General features: G+C 39.7%; 2 protein-coding genes across 4 annotated transcripts; one reads left to right on the top strand and one right to left on the bottom strand.

Annotated features, from left to right (window-relative positions):
- Window positions 1–2,416: 2,416 nt before the first annotated feature.
- LOC111602828 (glycine-rich cell wall structural protein 1) lies at window positions 2,417–3,139 on the bottom strand. The gene is made up of 2 exons (XM_023320138.2): window positions 3,054–3,139; window positions 2,417–2,970 (listed from the first exon to the last, which is right to left on the bottom strand). The coding sequence occupies exons 1-2, from the start codon at window positions 3,121–3,123 to the stop codon at window positions 2,591–2,593; spliced, it is 450 nt and encodes a 149-aa protein (XP_023175906.2). The 5' UTR covers window positions 3,124–3,139; the 3' UTR covers window positions 2,417–2,590.
- Window positions 3,140–6,228: 3,089 nt separating this feature from the next.
- Window positions 6,229–17,101, top strand: LOC111602806 (neprilysin-3). 3 transcript variants are annotated; one of them, XM_023320099.2, is made up of 9 exons: window positions 6,229–6,433; window positions 12,891–13,007; window positions 13,501–13,657; window positions 13,720–13,840; window positions 13,900–14,214; window positions 14,273–14,767; window positions 15,323–16,152; window positions 16,215–16,357; window positions 16,413–17,101. In XM_023320099.2, the coding sequence occupies exons 1-9, from the start codon at window positions 6,422–6,424 to the stop codon at window positions 16,587–16,589; spliced, it is 2,367 nt and encodes a 788-aa protein (XP_023175867.1). In that variant the 5' UTR covers window positions 6,229–6,421; the 3' UTR covers window positions 16,590–17,101. The 3 variants fall into 3 exon arrangements, with proteins under 3 accessions (XP_023175867.1, XP_023175866.1, XP_023175868.1); XM_023320098.2 differs by lacking the exon at window positions 6,229–6,433 and adding an exon at window positions 9,901–10,316; XM_023320100.2 differs by lacking the exons at window positions 6,229–6,433; window positions 12,891–13,007 and adding an exon at window positions 13,309–13,399.
- Window positions 17,102–18,638: the final 1,537 nt, after the last annotated feature.

Here is an 18,638-nt window from a genome sequence, read left to right as displayed (position 1 = left end):
GCTTATTCATATTTAAAGAAAGTCAACAATTCGTTTTCATGTTCTCACAAACGCAGCCCAATTACCTTCCCCTCTTTACAAATCAGCGAATCGAATATGCGTTGTGCCTCATCCAGTTAGTAGTATCTATATAGGTACACGTCGGCTATAGTTCTGTCGGAATACCCTGTAAAATGTGGTCAAAGCTGATTGGTAATGGTTTAGTTATGGAAACACACTCCAAGTCTCATGTGAAAATCGTTTCGGGTTGCATCTCTGCGAAACTGTTAGAAACTGTTATACGTAAATGTTAGAATCCCTTTAAATTGAAGTTGCATTCGCCTCATGCTTCACTTTTTGTCTTGAATACGAATTGGTTTGACTCAGTTTACAACTGTTATAAACTGTTATACGCACAAGTTTGGTTCATAATAAATTGGAGCGCCATTCGAATCAAGCCCATTTATTGCAATGTATAGGGCTGGGTTGGCTCGCTCAAAAACTGTTATAAACTGTTATACATAAAGAGTCGAATCACTAGAAATTCAAACTCCGTTAGCCAGAAGACCTTTTATTGTATAAGAACTATGTTGCCTCTCTAAAAAACTGTTATAATCTGTTATACATAAAGATTAGATACTAAATAAATTAAAATTCCATTGGTAGCATTGTCTCAGAATTGGGTGACTCTCTTTGATGCTGTTATAAACTGTTATACAAACTGAAACTCCACTTATCGCAAGCTCCATTTGTTGTCTTGTATAACAGTTTATATACAGACAGTGCTAACTCGACTCCACTCTTGATCCTGCACAAGTATGTATATAAGCTTTGCAACTTCAGATACGCAACTTCAGATACTGCCTGTTATATACACTGAAAAAAATTAACGCAATATAACCAACATTTTTATTTTCAATGAGCTTAGATGGAGCTCCACTTAGCATAGGTTGTGGAATACCTTAGGATAGGATCGTTTCGCTTTCAATGAGTTCATAATCTTTTGTGACTCAGTGTTGTTCGACAGGTGTTTGTTCTGACAAGCAAACTTCTCACTCGACGGCACTTGACTGTGCTGCGACGTTTTGGTTTTTTTGTTTTTTTTTTGGCTAATTAGTTGGGCGTGTTCCGGGCATTAAGTCATTTATGTGGATCCATATGTTGTGTCTGACGTGCTGAGTGTCGCTCAAGTCGTGCAGCTGTGTGGGAAATTGGAAAAACAGTCGAGAAAATGACAGGCTAGCAAATGACTTAAAGTAGATCTCACGCAAATGTGTACTAAATTCATTACTAATATCTGGCAAGATAATCAAGATACTACGAAATCTTAGAGCTTCCATCCATTGCCTTCTATATCTAAGTGTTAAAAGATTTAACTATTATTAACTATTAACTATTATTATTATATTATAAACTCTCAATTCGATTTCTTAAGATTAGCTATGTCTATATATCATAGCTTTGATCATGCTCTTTACTCTACATATTTCGACTTCCAGCTCGTTGTGACAAGATATTCAACATTGGAACTGTGTTAATTGCTGAAAGGTTCAAATTCAAAAGTTTTTGTTCGTTTTATAGAGCTGCACATCAAGTGTTCGCTCTCAAAACTCTTACTACGTTTTCTACACACTTTTGTGCAATTAAAAAGTTTTAAAGTTTCTCACTTTTACAACAAGAAATCAACAAATTTGAGTTGTTGTGGTTCTATTACTGCCAGCTAGCTCAAGTCGCCTTCTGCTTCTCTATAAAACTTTAATTTAAGATTAGTTTTCGAGTAGTTTACAGTTGGGAAATTATTCGGAAATTTTTACAATATGAAGTTCGAATCGAACTATCATATACTAGAAGAACAAATAAATATATAGCCAGCCTTATTCAGTTCACAGGCAATTGCTCTGAGATGACCTAATAAGAGTGATAGGAAAAAAAATTGCAATAGAATAAAAACAATTTGAGATCGAGCATTGTTTTTAACTACATGTTAATGCTATAACTATGCCATTTTATATAATATAACAGATTATTCTAAATGAATGCACTGACTCTGTTCACAGTGCTTGACTCGTAAGACTCGGCAATGCAGCCCCTAGTATGGGGCGGCGAATCGCATTGTGGGTTTGGCTTCTTCCAAAAGACGTTTAGAGTTAAAATGGCACAGCTGCTGAAATATATTAAAAATGATCTGTTAATGCCAGCTTAAGCTGCTGCTGCCTTATAGCTGTAGGAAAGAGCATCACTCTAACTGGGCTGCCCAGTGCAGACTACAGAGCATTAGGCAGTCGGCAGGCTAAAACTCTTGGCCGAAAGCATTTGCAATTAATTTCAGTTTTTTTAATCACTTCACGCCATCAGCTCGTAGCTCCGAAAATTAGAGGAAAATATAATGAATTCCACTTGTTGCCAGTTGGAGTAAGAAAAGTACACGAAATGTGTTTAACAAGCGCCGCTTTTGTGTCTTTTATTGTTCGCAGTTCGCAGACTCAATTTGGTATTTCACATCTATAAATAATGCTTAAAAATAATACAAAAAAAAAATAATAATAAAACTAAACAATATTTTATAGATTATTTAAAAAAAAATATACAATAAATTTGTAAGTTATTTTTTTTAAGTTCTAGCCGCTAGCAGCGCTAGGGCTAGAGCCACGCCCACAGACGCAACAGTCGCTCCGGCGGCCGATCTGTAGCCATAGCTGTTCGGATAGCCAGGCGGCGGGGGCATGGGCTGTCCGCCCACGCCGCCATTGTAGGAGAAGGGTCGTCCATGCTCGTCGGTGCCGCTGACGTAGTAGGCACCATTGCCGCCCGCTCCGCCATAGGGACCGCGCGAGTCGATGCCCGCATAGCCGAAGCTATACTGAGGATCTGCGCCGCCCAGGCTGCCCGGCGCATGCATGCCGTGTGCGCCGCCCGCCTGCGAATTGGACCAGGCACCAGCGCCAGCGGCATTGCCCGCATTCCAGGTGACGCCGCCATTTTGGGCGCTTGCTGCAGCAACACAGAGAGCGGAACACGAACGTTAACACTTTAGCCACTGATAATCCTTTGTCCACTCGTGGAACTGGACTTACCCGACGCGAGGCAGGCGCTCAGCGCGCAGATCCACAGCGCAATACAACTACGACGATCGGTTAAAGACATGTTCAGGCTCCGGCCAACTAACTGCAACTAATTCGCTGGCGGCATCACGTCAACGGTTTTAAACTGGTTCCCAAGCCCGCCCCTCACTCTGCTCGAACTTGTTATTTTGCTTCTCACTTGAACTGCGACTGCAAATAGTGTTGTTGTTCAGCGAGTCATCAGCGTGATCATTGTTGTTGTTGTTGTTGTTGCTGTTGTTGTTACTTTTAATTGTTTGGCTGCTCATTGCTGTGCCCTTACAGCGGGTATAATCGCTTTGTCACGAAGCACATACTGATGAAACGATCAAGATAAAGCGAGGCAAATCGAATCATTGCATATCTTTTATAGATCAGTAAATCGTCAGTTAACTCGGCTCTCATATGATCATTTGATTTCTTCTTCTTTTAAATGATAATGCCTAAAGTGAAAACCAAAGAGAAAGAGAAAGAAAGATGCTCCATCTTTCAGAGTGGGTTAGAAAAGGCCGAGAAGTATTAATAAAGAGGTTAAAGAACAATATAGATAGAGATAGGGATATGGATAGAGAAAGATAGGATAGTATCGAAAGAGATAGAGCGAGTGAGAGAATATGAGAGAGAGATAGGGAAAGAAATATGGAGGAGTGAGGGTGAGACAGCATGCAAGATGGGTAGAGATAGCCTAAAATATATCTATGAAATATACACAGAGAGAGCGAGCGAGAAAGAGAGAGTGAGGCAGTAAGCAAAACACAGACAGGCGAGAGAGCGAGAGAGAGAGAGCGAGGCAGACACACAGAAAGAGGCGCAGCGAAGGGAAGCTACTGACAGACAGCGACAAAGAGTTGGCAAGCTCATATGCTCGTCTTTATGTTGCTGAGCGAGCATAAGAGAAGAAGGTTGAGACAATTGAAAGCATTTCGAAATTTCACAAAATGCTTTTCTAATACGTACTAACACAAGCGCCAAGAGAGCGTCACACGTTCGGCTTAGCCAGAACATTTCTAGTGCATTTCAGCATTCAGTAGAACTTTCATAAATTAGTTTTCTCATTTGCATCGAACGGCAATAGAGCATCAACTATTCGGCTGAGAGAACTCGATGTTCTTACATGATTTTTGTTTATGTTATTTTTGTATTTTTACAATACGAAACACGCAAATTTTTGTGTAGGTCTTTTGTTGTTGTAATCTGTACGAATTTACGTGAGAGACGCGAGTTTTTTCCGGTATAGAACACGTTAATTTGTTGGCTCATTAATGATATGCATGACGAAGCGATGGGACGAGAATACCATATATATACAAAATAAATATATATATATATATGTGTGTGTGTGTATTTGGGTACAGCTGCTACTGTTCTCTCCATATTGAGCAGCCTGGCCAAGCCACTGCGAATGAGCGAATTTCATATGGATGCGATAAATATGGCGGCTATATACGAAGAGGAATGCACGCCCACGCATCCCCCTCCCCCCTCCTGATGCCGATTGTATAATAAACAAATGCAAACAACAATTGCCATGTATTACTTTTACTTTTATATTTGGAACTATTGGACAGCGACTTGTTAACACAATCCGACAGAGAGAGAGAGAGAGAGAGAGAGAGAGAGCGAGGGAGACAATACAAGCGCCTTGTTGTTCGGACGATCGCAGCGACTGTCACAAATATTTGTGACTCTCTGACAACAACTGTTGAATCACGAAAATTTGTTTACTTTCTATGCGACTTGTTGTTGAGCCGACTCCGCATGAACCTAGGCCGAAATAACAACATAAATAGGTCACTCAATATGACAATAAGTACAATTTCGCAGCGTGTTTACAGTTGACGCTGACTTCAACGCCCGAGTTACTCACGTCTCATCTGATGTCTGTTCAGGAAAGATCTTAAAGTTGCTCTTAAGCGATGGAAATATTACTCCATTTATATGTATAAGGAAATGCAAGTCTGCTGCTTGGTTTAAGCTGCCTTTGTCGTTCGCCTTTCTTTGCGATTCTCAATCATTTCTGTAAACTTTGATTGTTAGCGGTTTCTTAGCTATTTTAAACCGTCTTAGTAAAAAACAATTTGGAGTTTATTTAACAAATCTTATTACGCGCCATCTGGCGTAAATACTTGGCCCTTCTTTGCGATTCTCAGCAACTCATATATGTCTCATAAGCTATCATGCCTTACTTCAAAAAGCTAAGTTAACTTTCACAAATTATATTTTTAAGGTTTTAAGTCGAATAGACGCCACCTGGCGTGCAAATATTGCTCATTTTAGATTGCCCTGCTATGCGATTCTCAGCAATTAAAATAAGGCTCATAGACTTTCATGCTTTGGTTGTAGAACTTATTACACTTAAACTTATTATATAACTTACCTATTAACTTAGACTCTTTACTAAATGAACAAGCTATATAACTTATTAGACGCCACCTGGCGGACATATCTTTATCTGTTTACATTGCCCTACTATGCGATTCGCATGAGCTTAACTAAGTCAGACTCAGGCATACAATGAAAATTTCCTAGTTAAAAGGACGCCACCTGGCGTTTGAATGTGAAACTTAGTTGATATGGCAACACTGGCAGCGCTGCCATCTATGTTTTTGCAGCTGCGCAGTAGCGCGACAAGGCAAAAAATCGAATTGCAATCAGAAAGCGAATATGGCAATATTTCGTTGGGTTCAGGTCAACTCTCCCGACGGGGACTCGGCAAGGGTAAGTCAGCTATGCTTGTTGGGTTTTGACTACACTTCTGTGTGTATGTGTGTGTGTGTGTGTGTGTTTGCTTTTGTTTGTTACGTTTTTACTGCGCGTTTTTCCAGTGATAGCTTTTCACAGCGTCGACTCGCTTGTGTGTGTGTGTGTGTGCTGGTGGGTTTTCGCTTTTCGGCTTGATAGTGACATTGCTCGGCTCGACCCGCTGCCAAGTTAGCTTTTGGAGGCTACAATCGCAGTGGCTCCGGTGGTGGAATTTCAGTTGCAGCCCAAGCGCCAGCAGCGCCAGCCAAAACAATAAGCATTTTTTTTAAGTATTTCGGCTGCCAGGTGGAAAATTATAAACAAATGTGACTTAAGTAAAAGAGAAAGAGAAGCTAACATCGAGTGAAAGTAAAGCAGAAGAAAAACCTTAAAAAAACAAACAAAAACCAAAAAAAAAAAGACAAATTGAAAAATGTATCAATGAAGGCACAGTTTTAACTTAGCTTTATGTAGTTATACTAAAAAAACAATTACAGCAAAGCAACAATATCAACAACAACGACAGCAACAACAAAAAGGCGAGCAACAGCAACAGTGAAAGAAAAAATTCATTGCATCTATTCAGGCGCATAAGGAAAATGAGCGCAAAGGTAGGCCAAGAGCGCGCGCTGCTCTCCACACTCTGTGTGTGTGTGTGTGTGTGTGTGTGTGTGTATCTCTGTGTGTGTTGCTATGTTTATTGCAATACCAACGCTGCTGTTGGCTGGCCAAATGACTTGCCTTCATAATTCTCTAAATGAGTTTATGACAAATGAAAAATTTTTAATTGACTTGGACAATTGAATTAGCATACAATTTGCCACGCCCCCTCTCGCCCGCAACGCCCCGCTGTGCGGGCTAGAGCAAACATGTGGTATACATAAATTGCAAGGCCTGCACTGGGATTTGAGCCTGTCGAAAAGGCGACCCAAGACATATGTCTAACATATGTCAGGCGAGTCATGGAGAGTGGGCAAGACAAAGAGAGAGGGAGAAAGAGAGAGAGAGAGTCCTGCTCTTAGGATTAAATTTGATATCCAGCAAAGCTCAAGTTGCTGGAAATGCAATTTGGCGCATGAACAGCTGCTGCTGTGGTGGGAATAGCATTTAAAATCTTATTCGAGCACTTGAACACATGAAGCCCCATCGAATGCCGAATGCGGCCTCAACTAAACGAAGCAGCTTCAAAATATGTATAAATATATATAAATATAAATAAATATATATATATATATATATATATATACATGAGTCCATGTCCATGTTCAGTCAACAAATATTTTGCGCAGTTCAGCAAATCCCAATCATTAATCTATTTCAATACTCTCCCTCTTCCGCTGCCTCTCTCGCTCTCTCTCTGCATGTGGCCCAAGAGCTAGCTGTAGGACATTAATGTATATAAATTATATATATCGTGTATATACATACTGTGCATATATCAATTGGCTTTGCTTCTTTGTACATATTCTGCGCAATATTTATAAGCTTTGCAGCCACTTTTCCGCATAAACATTTCAATTTGATTTCATTTTGATTTCAATCTGAAAATAGATTTTTTTTTGCAATTTTTAAAATTGTTTTCAAATAATTTTTGCAAATTTTCAGCAACAATTTATTGATTGATTGATCAGTTTCGACTTATTAGAATTGTTGACTTTTGAGTTATTCTGAGTCATGTTAAATGGTTTTGTTGTTAAGTCAATCAAGGTGATTGATTGAATTAGATTAATTAAACTTAGAGCTTAGGAGTTGAAACAGCGCCTGAAAATACATACATTTAACTACTTTAGTTGTTTTAATGTGTGTTCAACAACTGAAAAGGGTATATTAGTTGTGTTGCTGTTCTGTGCGAGACTTGAAATTCGCTATATCTTATGTTATATATCTTATAGATGTACTCTTAGGGCACACAGCTTTGGCTCAAGTCTCGCCAAGCTTGCCAGCTGACTAACTCTTAGCCCGCTTCATAGACGGCTCTAAAACGCTTGCCCAAGCTCTGCTTGTTGTCTTTATTAGGCAGTCGGTTATGCACGACGACAATACTCTTGGCGAGTAATCTTACTGCTAATCATCTCGATTTTAAACAGTTAAACAGCTGCTTCCGCTGCAGCGCATGCAAATATGTCGCAGAATAATATTAATAATAATAATAAAAATAAAATTAATAAATTTGTGTTTATCACTGAAGACTGTCAGCGCTTTTTGTGGCAACTATAACTTAAATTATTCACTTCCGTTGCAAGACTTTCATTCGTCGGAGTCTGAGTGTCATTGAGCCGCATTGAAATTGCAAATTTGAAATTCCAAATTTCTTGCCTGCCAAATGCGATTTAATTTCTGTTTACATTCGACATTTCGCTCTGTTTGCCGAGCAGCGTCAAGCTTTGGGCAAACAGCGCTGCCAAGGGCCCAGCCTGTGCACGTTCGACATATGTAAGCCAGAACCTCTCCTCGCCTCCTGCCCACTGCCCTCTGCCCTCTGCCGTCTGCCCCCGCAGAGCAAAACGAAACGCGCAAAAAGGAAAACTGCGCAACAGTTTTCATTTGGCTGATGGCGTCGCCGATAAATGGCATATTGTAAGTGAATACCAAATCAATACAGTGGAGACTGCCTAAGTGAAATGCTAAATTGCTACTGTGATAAAGTGCTCTTCCACGAAAATCTCATTAGCTGATTTTAATTTGCTTTTTTTTTTATTTTTTATGTCCAAATTGATTTAAGAACTTTAAGCTGCCTTCTGCTGTAGAATTACTTCTATTACTTTAGATATTGTAAACTCTATTTGATATCAATTTTTATCTGATAAATTCTGATGAATTCTTGCTATAAGATCTTAGCAGATATAGATTATGCTTGATTTATATTTGAAAATTTAAGCATTTCTGTTCCAAATACAGTTTTATTTTTTATTCCCTATTTAAGTCCGATTTTAAATTTACATTGCATAAAATATGCTCTGAGCACTAGCTAAGCGAGTACTTAAAATATTATAAATAATTCATGACAAAATAATGTTAAGGTTTGTTTTTTTTAGAGACTCACAACTTTGCCTTGACAACATTATTTTATTTGATAATTTATGTAATTGATAATTGTTTTTAATGAGCTTGGCTTGACATTTAGTTAAAAAGTTAATTTTTGCTTGAATGGATATGCATCTAAGCAGAATTGCCGCAGTTGCAGTTGTATTATAGCATCTACAGAAAATAAAGTTCTGGGTGGAGATTATAAAAAACTAGCCATGATAGCTATATAGCCAAAATCATTTTTTAACATAAATGTCATATAGTTTTCTATTGATTAAAATCTGTTTCATTGATATTAAATTATTTACTTATTTTATAGTGATTTGAGGCTATGTAACCTTAAAAAATAAGCGCAATTTATTCGTCTTTAGTTCAGTCTTGTGTGCCTGTTCTATGTTCATGTCACGTGAGTGTTTACTGTAGCTTTGCTGTCCTGTTCTTTGTGTGTTTGTCTGATGATATGATTAATCTATGTAATTATTGGACATAAATCCATATACTTTCCATACAAACATTGTCGTTGCTGATACAAGCAGAAATATAAATATATAAAAATATTCATATATATATTTATATAATATATTTATATATATATTTGTATACATATATATATATCTATATATGCTTGTGTGTGTATACTCATGAGTGTTGACTCGAATCGTGTAAATATTAGAAGAGTGAGCGGATATTTGCGATGTCGGCAAGTGACGCATGGCTGGCATAGATGAGAGATAAACGTTTTAATTTGCCAATGGGCAATAACAATTATTGTTTGGCGTTCGATCGATTGGCGAAAATTCCTTTGAGTTAACAAAGTAAACGCTGATGACGAGCAGCGAGGGTAAGTCGCTCACACACACACACAGAGATATGAATTTGGTTACAAGAATTGAGTCAATTAATTTGTTTATAGTGCAAAATCATTTGTTGTGCTCCCAGATATCTTTCGTCTATATAGCAGCGGGGCATTAGGCATCATCGACAATGCCATCGGCAGCGGCAGCGGCAGCGACATCGGCATCCACATCGGCTTCGTTCAGTCTATATTCAACGGTCATGGGATGAACATCGGATATCGTGCATACGCGTTATCTCTGGCGCCCAACACTTTTAAGCATATTTCTCACACGCATTCTCTCTCTTTCTCTCTCTGTCTCTCGCACTCGCTCGCTCGTTCTGTCTTTCTGCTTCTTTCTCTCTCAGTCAGCCCAAGTTCTAGGCGCGCGCCCTGCAAATAAACAACAACAACAACAACAACAACAACAGCAGCGACACTGAAAGAAATAAGCGCAATAAAAACAAAACGACAAAAATAAACAAAACATTAAGAACACGAGTTGAGATAACTTAAATATTGTATTGAATTCATTTGCCTTGCCAAATTTGTTGTTGCCGTTGCCGTTGCCGTTGCCGTTGCCGTTGCCGTTGCCTAATTGCCCAAATATGTGGCTCACCGATTGCGGCACGGTAGGTCTGAGTTGTGGTGTCCATGGCCAGCTCTAAGTGTGTGTGTGTGTGTGTGTGAGTGTGACTGTGCGTGTGTTAATTATTTGGCTTATCGCTGCACTGAGGACAATTCCAATTCACTTTTTTATGGACATTTGTAGCAATAAAATCGTAAGCAATATTAAGATATAAATAAATAAATAGAGAAATCTTTTTTGCGCATCATAACACTCATTTATCTATAACATTTATTGTATACACAGATTTTATTATATATACATAATATCTGAAAAGCTGTATCTAAGTTTCTGGCATATCTCTGTGTCTCCACGCATAGTAACCAAGCGCAGCCAACTTAACAAGCTAAAATACAGCGAAGGCATGTTAAGTTGGCTGCGCTTAAGTATTTTTCAAATTAAAAGCATTTCAAATTCCCAACTAAATTTTACAATTTTTAATCATTTCATATGGTATAATATATATGATGATATATAATATTTAATTCTTATATTTAATATACAATATTTTAAAGCCGCAAATCGACCAAGCTTTCAATATATGTATGTGCAAATTGTAATCGAAGGGCAATAATATAATTTTAATAATTGCACTCATTAAACATTTACAATTAAGATTGCGCTAGGCGGCAGTGCATGACTCGTAGATACCCCGAGCAATGTGTCTAGCACGAATTCTTTTACGATTGGGAAAGCCAGCTGAAGGAGACTTTCTGTAGCCATACCTGCGAGGAATCTAGTATATAATATATATAAACAAGGGTTATAATAATTTAAACTAAATACTATATTTGGTAAATGAAGCTAAATAGAGATTTGAATTGATTTCAAGGCAATCAGAAGAGTCTTAGTAAAGTCTTACCAACTGCATAGGTCTTACAGAGTTCCAGCTAGATAAGGTTAAATTGAGTCCGGTTTTGTGGCGCAAAACTAATATACCCTGTTCACAGTTTACAAATTTGTGCAGGGTATGCAAATGAAGTTTCAGGCGATAATTGCAACATTGCTTGAGCTAATATTAGCGGAATGAATACATGTGAGTGGACGATGCACTTAAGTCCTTATATATATATATAGTGAACAGTTAACCGCAGTTGACGTCAGCTGCTGCAAGATTATACTGGCTGCAATATGTAATACTTACATTCAAGGATTGCAAAAGGGCAACTCAAAAGAATATTTAATTTGCATAGATGTAGATATGATTATCTAGCTGATGTCAGCACTTTCTTTTGACATGCAAACTACCTGAAGGCGCATAACAAAGGGCCAACACGATGCCTAAGGCACCAGATCGACATAGATGTAACAGCAGAGCAGTCGAGCTCTTGACACGGCAGACCCATTCTTATATACATACATATAGAGGTGGCAGCTGGCAGAGCAAAAAGCGAAAACTGAGAAGTGAGAAGTGAGAAGTGATATACATAAGAACAGAATTTGCGCGGGCGCCAGTTTGTAGATAAGTTGAAAGTATTTCAACCCATTATCTGATCTACTATAAACAAACAAACACTCGAGCACAGCGCTGGCCATTTGGCTAGCTACACTTCTCGCAGCTAATCAGATCTAAGTACATTTACTCAAAAGCCAATTAAAATCTGTAAATATTTGTATCTTCTGATGCCCGTTCGCTAGCTCAAAAGAGTTCATTGCTTTTTTGACGCTAGACACTCGGAGCTAATGTAGATATAGACATATGTATGTGTATCTTTGATAGTCACATAAATCATAAATCATGAATGTGTCATCCAAGTCTTCTTGAGGCGCTTGCCAAATACCTCGAAGTTGCAAAGTGATTTGCAATTGATCTGCTCTACAGATAAACCTTAAATTGACTTAAGTCTTACAGCTAGAAAGCTGCAAAGCTGCGCCACACATAGACCCAGATATTATGTTATAGACTAGCCTAACAGATGGAACACTGCTCGCCTGTTCTATAGATAGACCCCTATATGATGTCAGTTAAGTCAACAGCTGCTGAGTTTCTCTACAGATACGATAGAGTCTGATCGTGGCAAGTCGGAAAACCCTTTTACTGATCGAAAGAGCTGCTTCACAGCTGTACCTAGATATTATGTTATAGATCAGTCTCTCAGTTCAGAGCACAGCTGAGCTGCCTGTTCGTACCTTTAACTTACATAAGCCAGATCAGTTTCAGGCACTCAAAGTTAAGCTGCCCAATTGCCTGATGTCCAACTGAATCGGTTATGAAATAAACTCACTAGCCGAGCTCAAGTTACTCCCATTTGATACTCCCACGGTAAAGTAGATTAATAGAATATATTTGCTTACAAGTTGTCCAATTGAAGGTATATTATATGTGAGTGATGTGCATGCTTTGTAGTGGGTGAGTGAGAATGAACGCGAACTGATGCTGTGGCTGGGGCAATCTCGGCTTGGCTTGCAATTTACATGTGGATAATAATGGACTTCAATAGGTTCGCAGCCGACTGTAGCCAGATGGTAATCCGGTTCAGTGCGCGCGTGCACCAAAACATTGTGGGCTATATAGCTAATCGAGCGGCATTGTGTTGTTAATGTTATGATCTGCTCTGCTCTGTTATGCATCTTACAGATGACACGCTACAAACAGACCGAATTTACGGAAGATGATTCAAGTTCAATTGGCGGCATACAGCTTAACGAGGCGACCGGCCATACCGGCATGCAGATACGCTATCATACGGCGCGGGTGAGTACACACACACACACACCCATATACACCCACACACACAGCCATTCCATAATTTATCCACACAACGTCTCCCCCACTTCCTCCAGCTGCCCCCCTCTCTCTCTCTCCTTGTATCTCTTTCGCTGGCAATGACCCAAAAGCAGCGTCCGAGATTTGATTAGCTCGAAGGTTACGACTGCTCGCATCGCACATGAGACACTCGCAAATTTGAATGCTGCAGTCTAGAGTGGCTCTTCAAAGCTTTTACAGTTGTAAAATCACCAGCTGCTTCTCAAGCAAACGACATTAGATTGAAGTCTGAAGCTTGGCTAATCGAGCTGCAGCCGATTGGCAATCAATTCGAATGGCCGTAAGAGTATAGATAGATGCCTGAAGCTTGTCTCTCTATGGTATACAGAAGTTGCTCTCACATCTAATCGGAACCCAAGCCCCTTAACAAAATGATTTCTATGAAAACAGCTTAATTTTCCTGCATTTTCCTTCACGTTAGGCTACCTGGAACTGGCGCTCGAGAAACAAAACTGAAAAATGGCTGCTGATTACAACGTTCGTCATGGCTGTTGTCATCCTAACGCTGCTCACCATGATTCTGTCGAATAGCTCCGATAATACCAACCACGTGGTGCACGTTCAACCGCACAAGAAGGGTAAGTCGGCATGTATATATATATATATAGTGTATGTATGCATGTATTTATATATACTTCAGATTGCTTAATGGCCGACGAGTTGCCCTGCCTGAACGAGCACTGCATCTTTGCATCGAGCGAGATTTTGAAGTCCATAGATGCCAGCATCGATCCCTGCGATGACTTCTATGGCTATGCTTGGTGAGATTGGCAGCCTTCAGATTGAGATTGAGTTCGTACTGCTACTCCTACTCTTTCAGCAATCAATGGATCAAGAACAATCCCATACCGGAGGGCAAGTCCACTTGGGGCACATTCGGTAAGCTGGAGCAGATGAATCAGCTGATCATACGCAACGTTCTGGAGAAGCCAGCGAAAACGTTCAAGTCGGAGGCCGAGCGCAAGGCCAAGGTCTACTATGAATCGTGTCTGGATGTGGACGAGCACATGGAGAAGCTGGGCGCCAAGCCAATGATTGACTTGCTCAAGCAAATCGGTGGCTGGAACGTAACGGACACCGGCTTCAATGTGACCACCTGGAAGCTGGGCAACACCCTCAAAATACTGCACAACAAGTAGGCCCACCTGTACCTGGCGATAAACCTGAATTACCCCAACTCGATCTTCTTTCAGATACAATTTCAATTGCTTGTTTGGCTGGGCGATTGGCGAGGATGACAAGAACTCGACACGCCATGTCATACAGATTGATCAGGGCGGCCTGACGCTGCCCACCGCCGACTACTACAACAACAAGACGGACATACACCGCAAGGTGCTCAGCGAGTACATCGAGTACATGACCAAGGTCTGCGTGCTGCTTGGCGCCAACGAGACCATGGCACGCATCCAAATGGAGGCGGTCATCAACTTTGAGAAGAAGCTGGCCAACATTACCATACCTATGGAGGATCGACGCAACGAGGAGGCCATGTACCATCCCATGAAGCTCAAGGAGCTGATTGAGCTGGCACCGTTCCTCAACTGGACCGACCACTTCGACAATGCCATGCAAATGGTGAACAGGCGCGTCACAGACGACGAAGTGGTCGTCGTCTATGCGCCCGACTTCCTCAAGAATCTCTCCAACATCATCATGAACATGCAGCAAACGGACTCTGGCAAAATGTAAATATATGTATTTGCTTACCTTTAGCTGTAGGCGGAGCTAGGAATGGGCATACTTTGGAGGGCAGCAGAGACATAAACAAAGTCCCGTTATAGGCTTAGTGAATGCGCTTAGTATGTTAGAAGAGCTGCTTATGTAAGTAGTTCAGTGAGTAGAAGTTGAGCTTGTTCGTGCATTACAGGAAATTCGAGAATAGTTTCAGTACAGTTAAGCCTTGGGAGAACTTGTCGAGCTGACCTCGTCTATGCCTGTTTGCCTTGTAAGCGCTTTGGTTTATTAATCTCAAAGATAAGAAGGCTTAGAGCTTGCTAAGTCAAGCCCATTGCCTTTGATCTGCATCTGCCTAAGGCTAGCTAGACAAGCCTGAGGCTCATCTACTGAGCACTGTTGTATAAAGGATAAAGAATAACTTGCATAGAAGAAGAAAATGAAATATACAAAAGATATTAGTAGAAGCTTGAATTGCTGTAGCAGCCAAGCTGTAGCTAAGCAACTGCAGCTAACTTTTACACAGCCAGAGCATGTGAGCTTACGCCTGTTGTTGGTGCTTTCAGAACGCTGAACAACTATCTGACTTGGCAGGCTGTGCGCACGCTGACCAGCTGCTTGTCGAAACCCTTCCGGGATGCGTACAAGGGCGTGCGCAAGGCGCTGATGGGCTCCGATGGCGGCGAGGAGGTGTGGCGCTACTGCGTCTCCGATACGAACAATGTGATTGGCTTTGCAGTGGGCGCCATATTCGTGCGTCAGGCATTCCACGGCGTTTCCAAGCCAGCGGCGGAGCGAATGATTGCCGAGATACGCGAGGCCTTTAAAATGAACTTACAGAATCTCAGCTGGGTGGACAAGCAGACGCGTGAGCGCGCCATTGAGAAGGCCAACGAGATCTCGGACATGATCGGCTTTCCCGACTACATACTCAACGCCGAGGAGCTGGACAAGAAGTACGACGAGCTGAATATCACGGCGAATGCCTACTTCGAGAACAACATCCAGGTGGCCATCTACAATCTGAAGAGCAATCTGAAGCGTTTGGATCAGCCGGTGAACAAGACCAACTGGGGCATGACGCCGCAAACGGTGAATGCCTACTATACGCCCACCAAAAATCAAATAGTCTTTCCCGCCGGCATCCTGCAGACGCCCTTCTTCGACACCAACAATCCCAAGAGCCTGAATTTCGGCGCCATGGGCGTGGTCATGGGCCACGAGCTGACCCACGCCTTCGATGATCAGGGGCGAGAGTACGATAAGTTTGGCAACATCAACCGCTGGTGGGATGCCAAGAGCATCGAGCGCTTCAACGAGAAGGCCGAGTGCATTGCCAACCAGTACAGTGGCTACAAGCTCAACGGACGCAATCTGAACGGCAAACAGACGCTGGGTGAGTGTTGAGCTCGAAGGCTCCAGCTCGATATATAACCAAAAGGGTCTTCAACTCTATAGGCGAGAATATAGCGGACAATGGTGGCCTGAAGGCGGCCTATCATGCCTACATGAGGACCAAGCTCGACAAGAAGGCGGATATCCTGAAGCTGCCCGGCTTGAACTTGACGCATCCTCAGCTCTTCTTTGTCTCCTTTGCACAGGTGAGTGCTGCTCGGCATTTGGCAGATATTGGATACAATTGTGTTTTACTTCAAGGTCTGGTGTTCGAGCACCACAGATGAAACCAACTTGCTGCAAATGGAGAAGGATCCGCATTCGCCCTCACAGTTCCGGGTGATTGGAACGCTGTCCAACATGAAGGAGTTCGCTGATGTTTTCAAGTGCAAGCCCGACACGCGCATGAATCCGACCAATAAATGTGAAGTCTGGTAAAGCTATCAGCTCTAAACTCAGATCTCACAGTCTGCTTTTAAACTATAACCAAGACGAGGTAGTTTAAATATTAAATATTTTATCGAACCGCCGCTCAAACAACAACAACAACAACAACTATAACTTGTCTATGTAGCTTACGTCGTTTCGAATGTGTGCTAAATGTTTTTGTTGCCAATTCATGGGCTTGCATGCTGATAAGAGAGATAATGGACTATCATAAAGTCGTGGGCGTGCCATTGCCAATATGTGTTGAGCCTTTTTGGTCTGATAGTTCGATAACTTTTTGCAAGTCCATTTAGAATACCTGCGGCTAGCCGTGGCGCGTTTTGATTTATATTATTTAGTACTAAAGAAAACATAGAAAACGTCAGTCATTGTGCCTAAGGAAACGTGAAAGATATTCTGACGATAAGCCTATTGCATACTTTTGGTAACGGGCCGAGCCCGCTCCACAGCCGAGACTTAAACGATAGCGAAATGAACAAGAGAAACTTTCCAATTGCGCAGCACGAACAATATCTCTATATAGTGAAAGAACTTTGTCTTTGTCTTAAGTTACCTATAAATATAATATAAATAATATATAAATATATATATATATATATATACATATATATATATATATATATATATATAAATGTATGTATGTAGTAGATATAAACAATTTGTAAACGGGATTACCCTCTCGACGGCGGCAAGCATATAGTGAACGATAGTTGCGAGCGATCGATAACCCAAAACACAAAAGAACAAAATATCTAAAAATTTATATATAATCTATATTATATATATATATATATATATATATATATATATATGTATATATATATATATATATATATATATATATATATATATATATATAGATGATTATCAGAGCACAAATATGTGTGAACCAAAGTTTTTCCATAAACTAAGCTTTCTATGCAAGTGACTGTGTGAGTGAGTGAGTGTGTGAGTGTGTGAGTGTGAGTGCAAGCGAGAGAAAGAGAGCGCACATATTTTGTGCAGTTATTTCTGCCTTTTCGTTGCCAAACTCTAAAGTGCGAACCATATACCAAATGAGAAAAACAAATACACTTTTGTATTTTGTGTATAAATATACTAAATATACCAAATATACTAAATATACCAAATATACTAAATATACATATAACTAAATGTAGATTGAAATTAGTTTCATAATTATACCAAATACATAAACAATTTTTTTTGGTGGCTAGAAAAAGTTTTAAATATATAAGAAGAAAAAAGATATATATTAAAAATATATATATGTGTATGGTATATGCTACATTTGTATTCTGTTTTGTTAAATTCTGCTTATCTTTTTGTATTTTATTTTTTTCTGTTATTTTTGAATATCGTATATCAAATGTGACCATAGAACAACTCCAATCAAATGCAGCTGCATTTTAGCATAGTTCGATATAGAAATAAACATGAGAATCACAGAGAAGGCATTTGGCACATATCAAACTTCAATTGAGTACGTACAAGAATGATATGTGTGCTTAGTATTACATGCATGACATAATAATATCGTGCATATATATATATATACGTATATATATATGTATTGCAAAATGAGAACACCAAATGTATGGAATTTATTTAAAACTACTTCAACTAGTCAGATATTCAAAGTTGTAAAATAACTCTACATATATACATCCGATGGCGTTTTTTCAGATCCATCAAGTCTATATAGATATATGTAAACTGTACCAAATCACATATTTCCTAGCTGTAATACACAATACAAATAACTATGATATCAATATAAATACATATATATACATCAATATAGTATATATATTAGATGTTTGCCGAGATCTGTCTTAAAAACAATTCAACAATCAATCGATAAAAGGATACAAGACGAAACTATCTATGTGAACTGCACAAATATTCACAAATATTTAGGTAACGATACTTTGAACTTTTTCTCTTAATTTTTTTTTTTTTTTTTTTTTTTTGATATAACTAATATATTTCTATACAAATATATATATATCTATATATATTATCAAAAATTTAAAACGA

The sequence above is a fragment of the Drosophila hydei genome, unplaced genomic scaffold (assembly GCF_003285905.1).
Source record: "Drosophila hydei strain 15085-1641.00,03,60 unplaced genomic scaffold, DhydRS2 tig00000415-arrow-arrow-pilon, whole genome shotgun sequence".
NCBI classification, from domain to species: Eukaryota; Metazoa; Arthropoda; class Insecta; order Diptera; family Drosophilidae; genus Drosophila; species Drosophila hydei.
Note: the sequence above shows the minus strand (reverse complement) of the source record. Positions and strands in the feature narration are given on the sequence as shown.

Bases quoted from the DNA above. Each gene is read 5' to 3' on its own strand.
- LOC111602828 (XM_023320138.2), bottom strand. From the start codon at position 3,123: ATGTCTTTAACCGATCGTCGTAGTTGTATTGCGCTGTGGATCTGCGCG. The intron at 2,971-3,053 runs GTAAGTCCAGTT...GTGTTGCTGCAG, and splicing joins GAGCGCCTGCCTCGCGTCGG to CAAGCGCCCAAAATGGCGGC.
- LOC111602806 (XM_023320098.2), top strand. From the start codon at position 10,293: ATGTGGCTCACCGATTGCGGCACG. The intron at 13,658-13,719 runs GTAAGTCGGCAT...TATATACTTCAG, and splicing joins CGTTCAACCGCACAAGAAGG to ATTGCTTAATGGCCGACGAG. The intron at 14,215-14,272 runs GTAGGCCCACCT...ATCTTCTTTCAG, and splicing joins CTCAAAATACTGCACAACAA to ATACAATTTCAATTGCTTGT.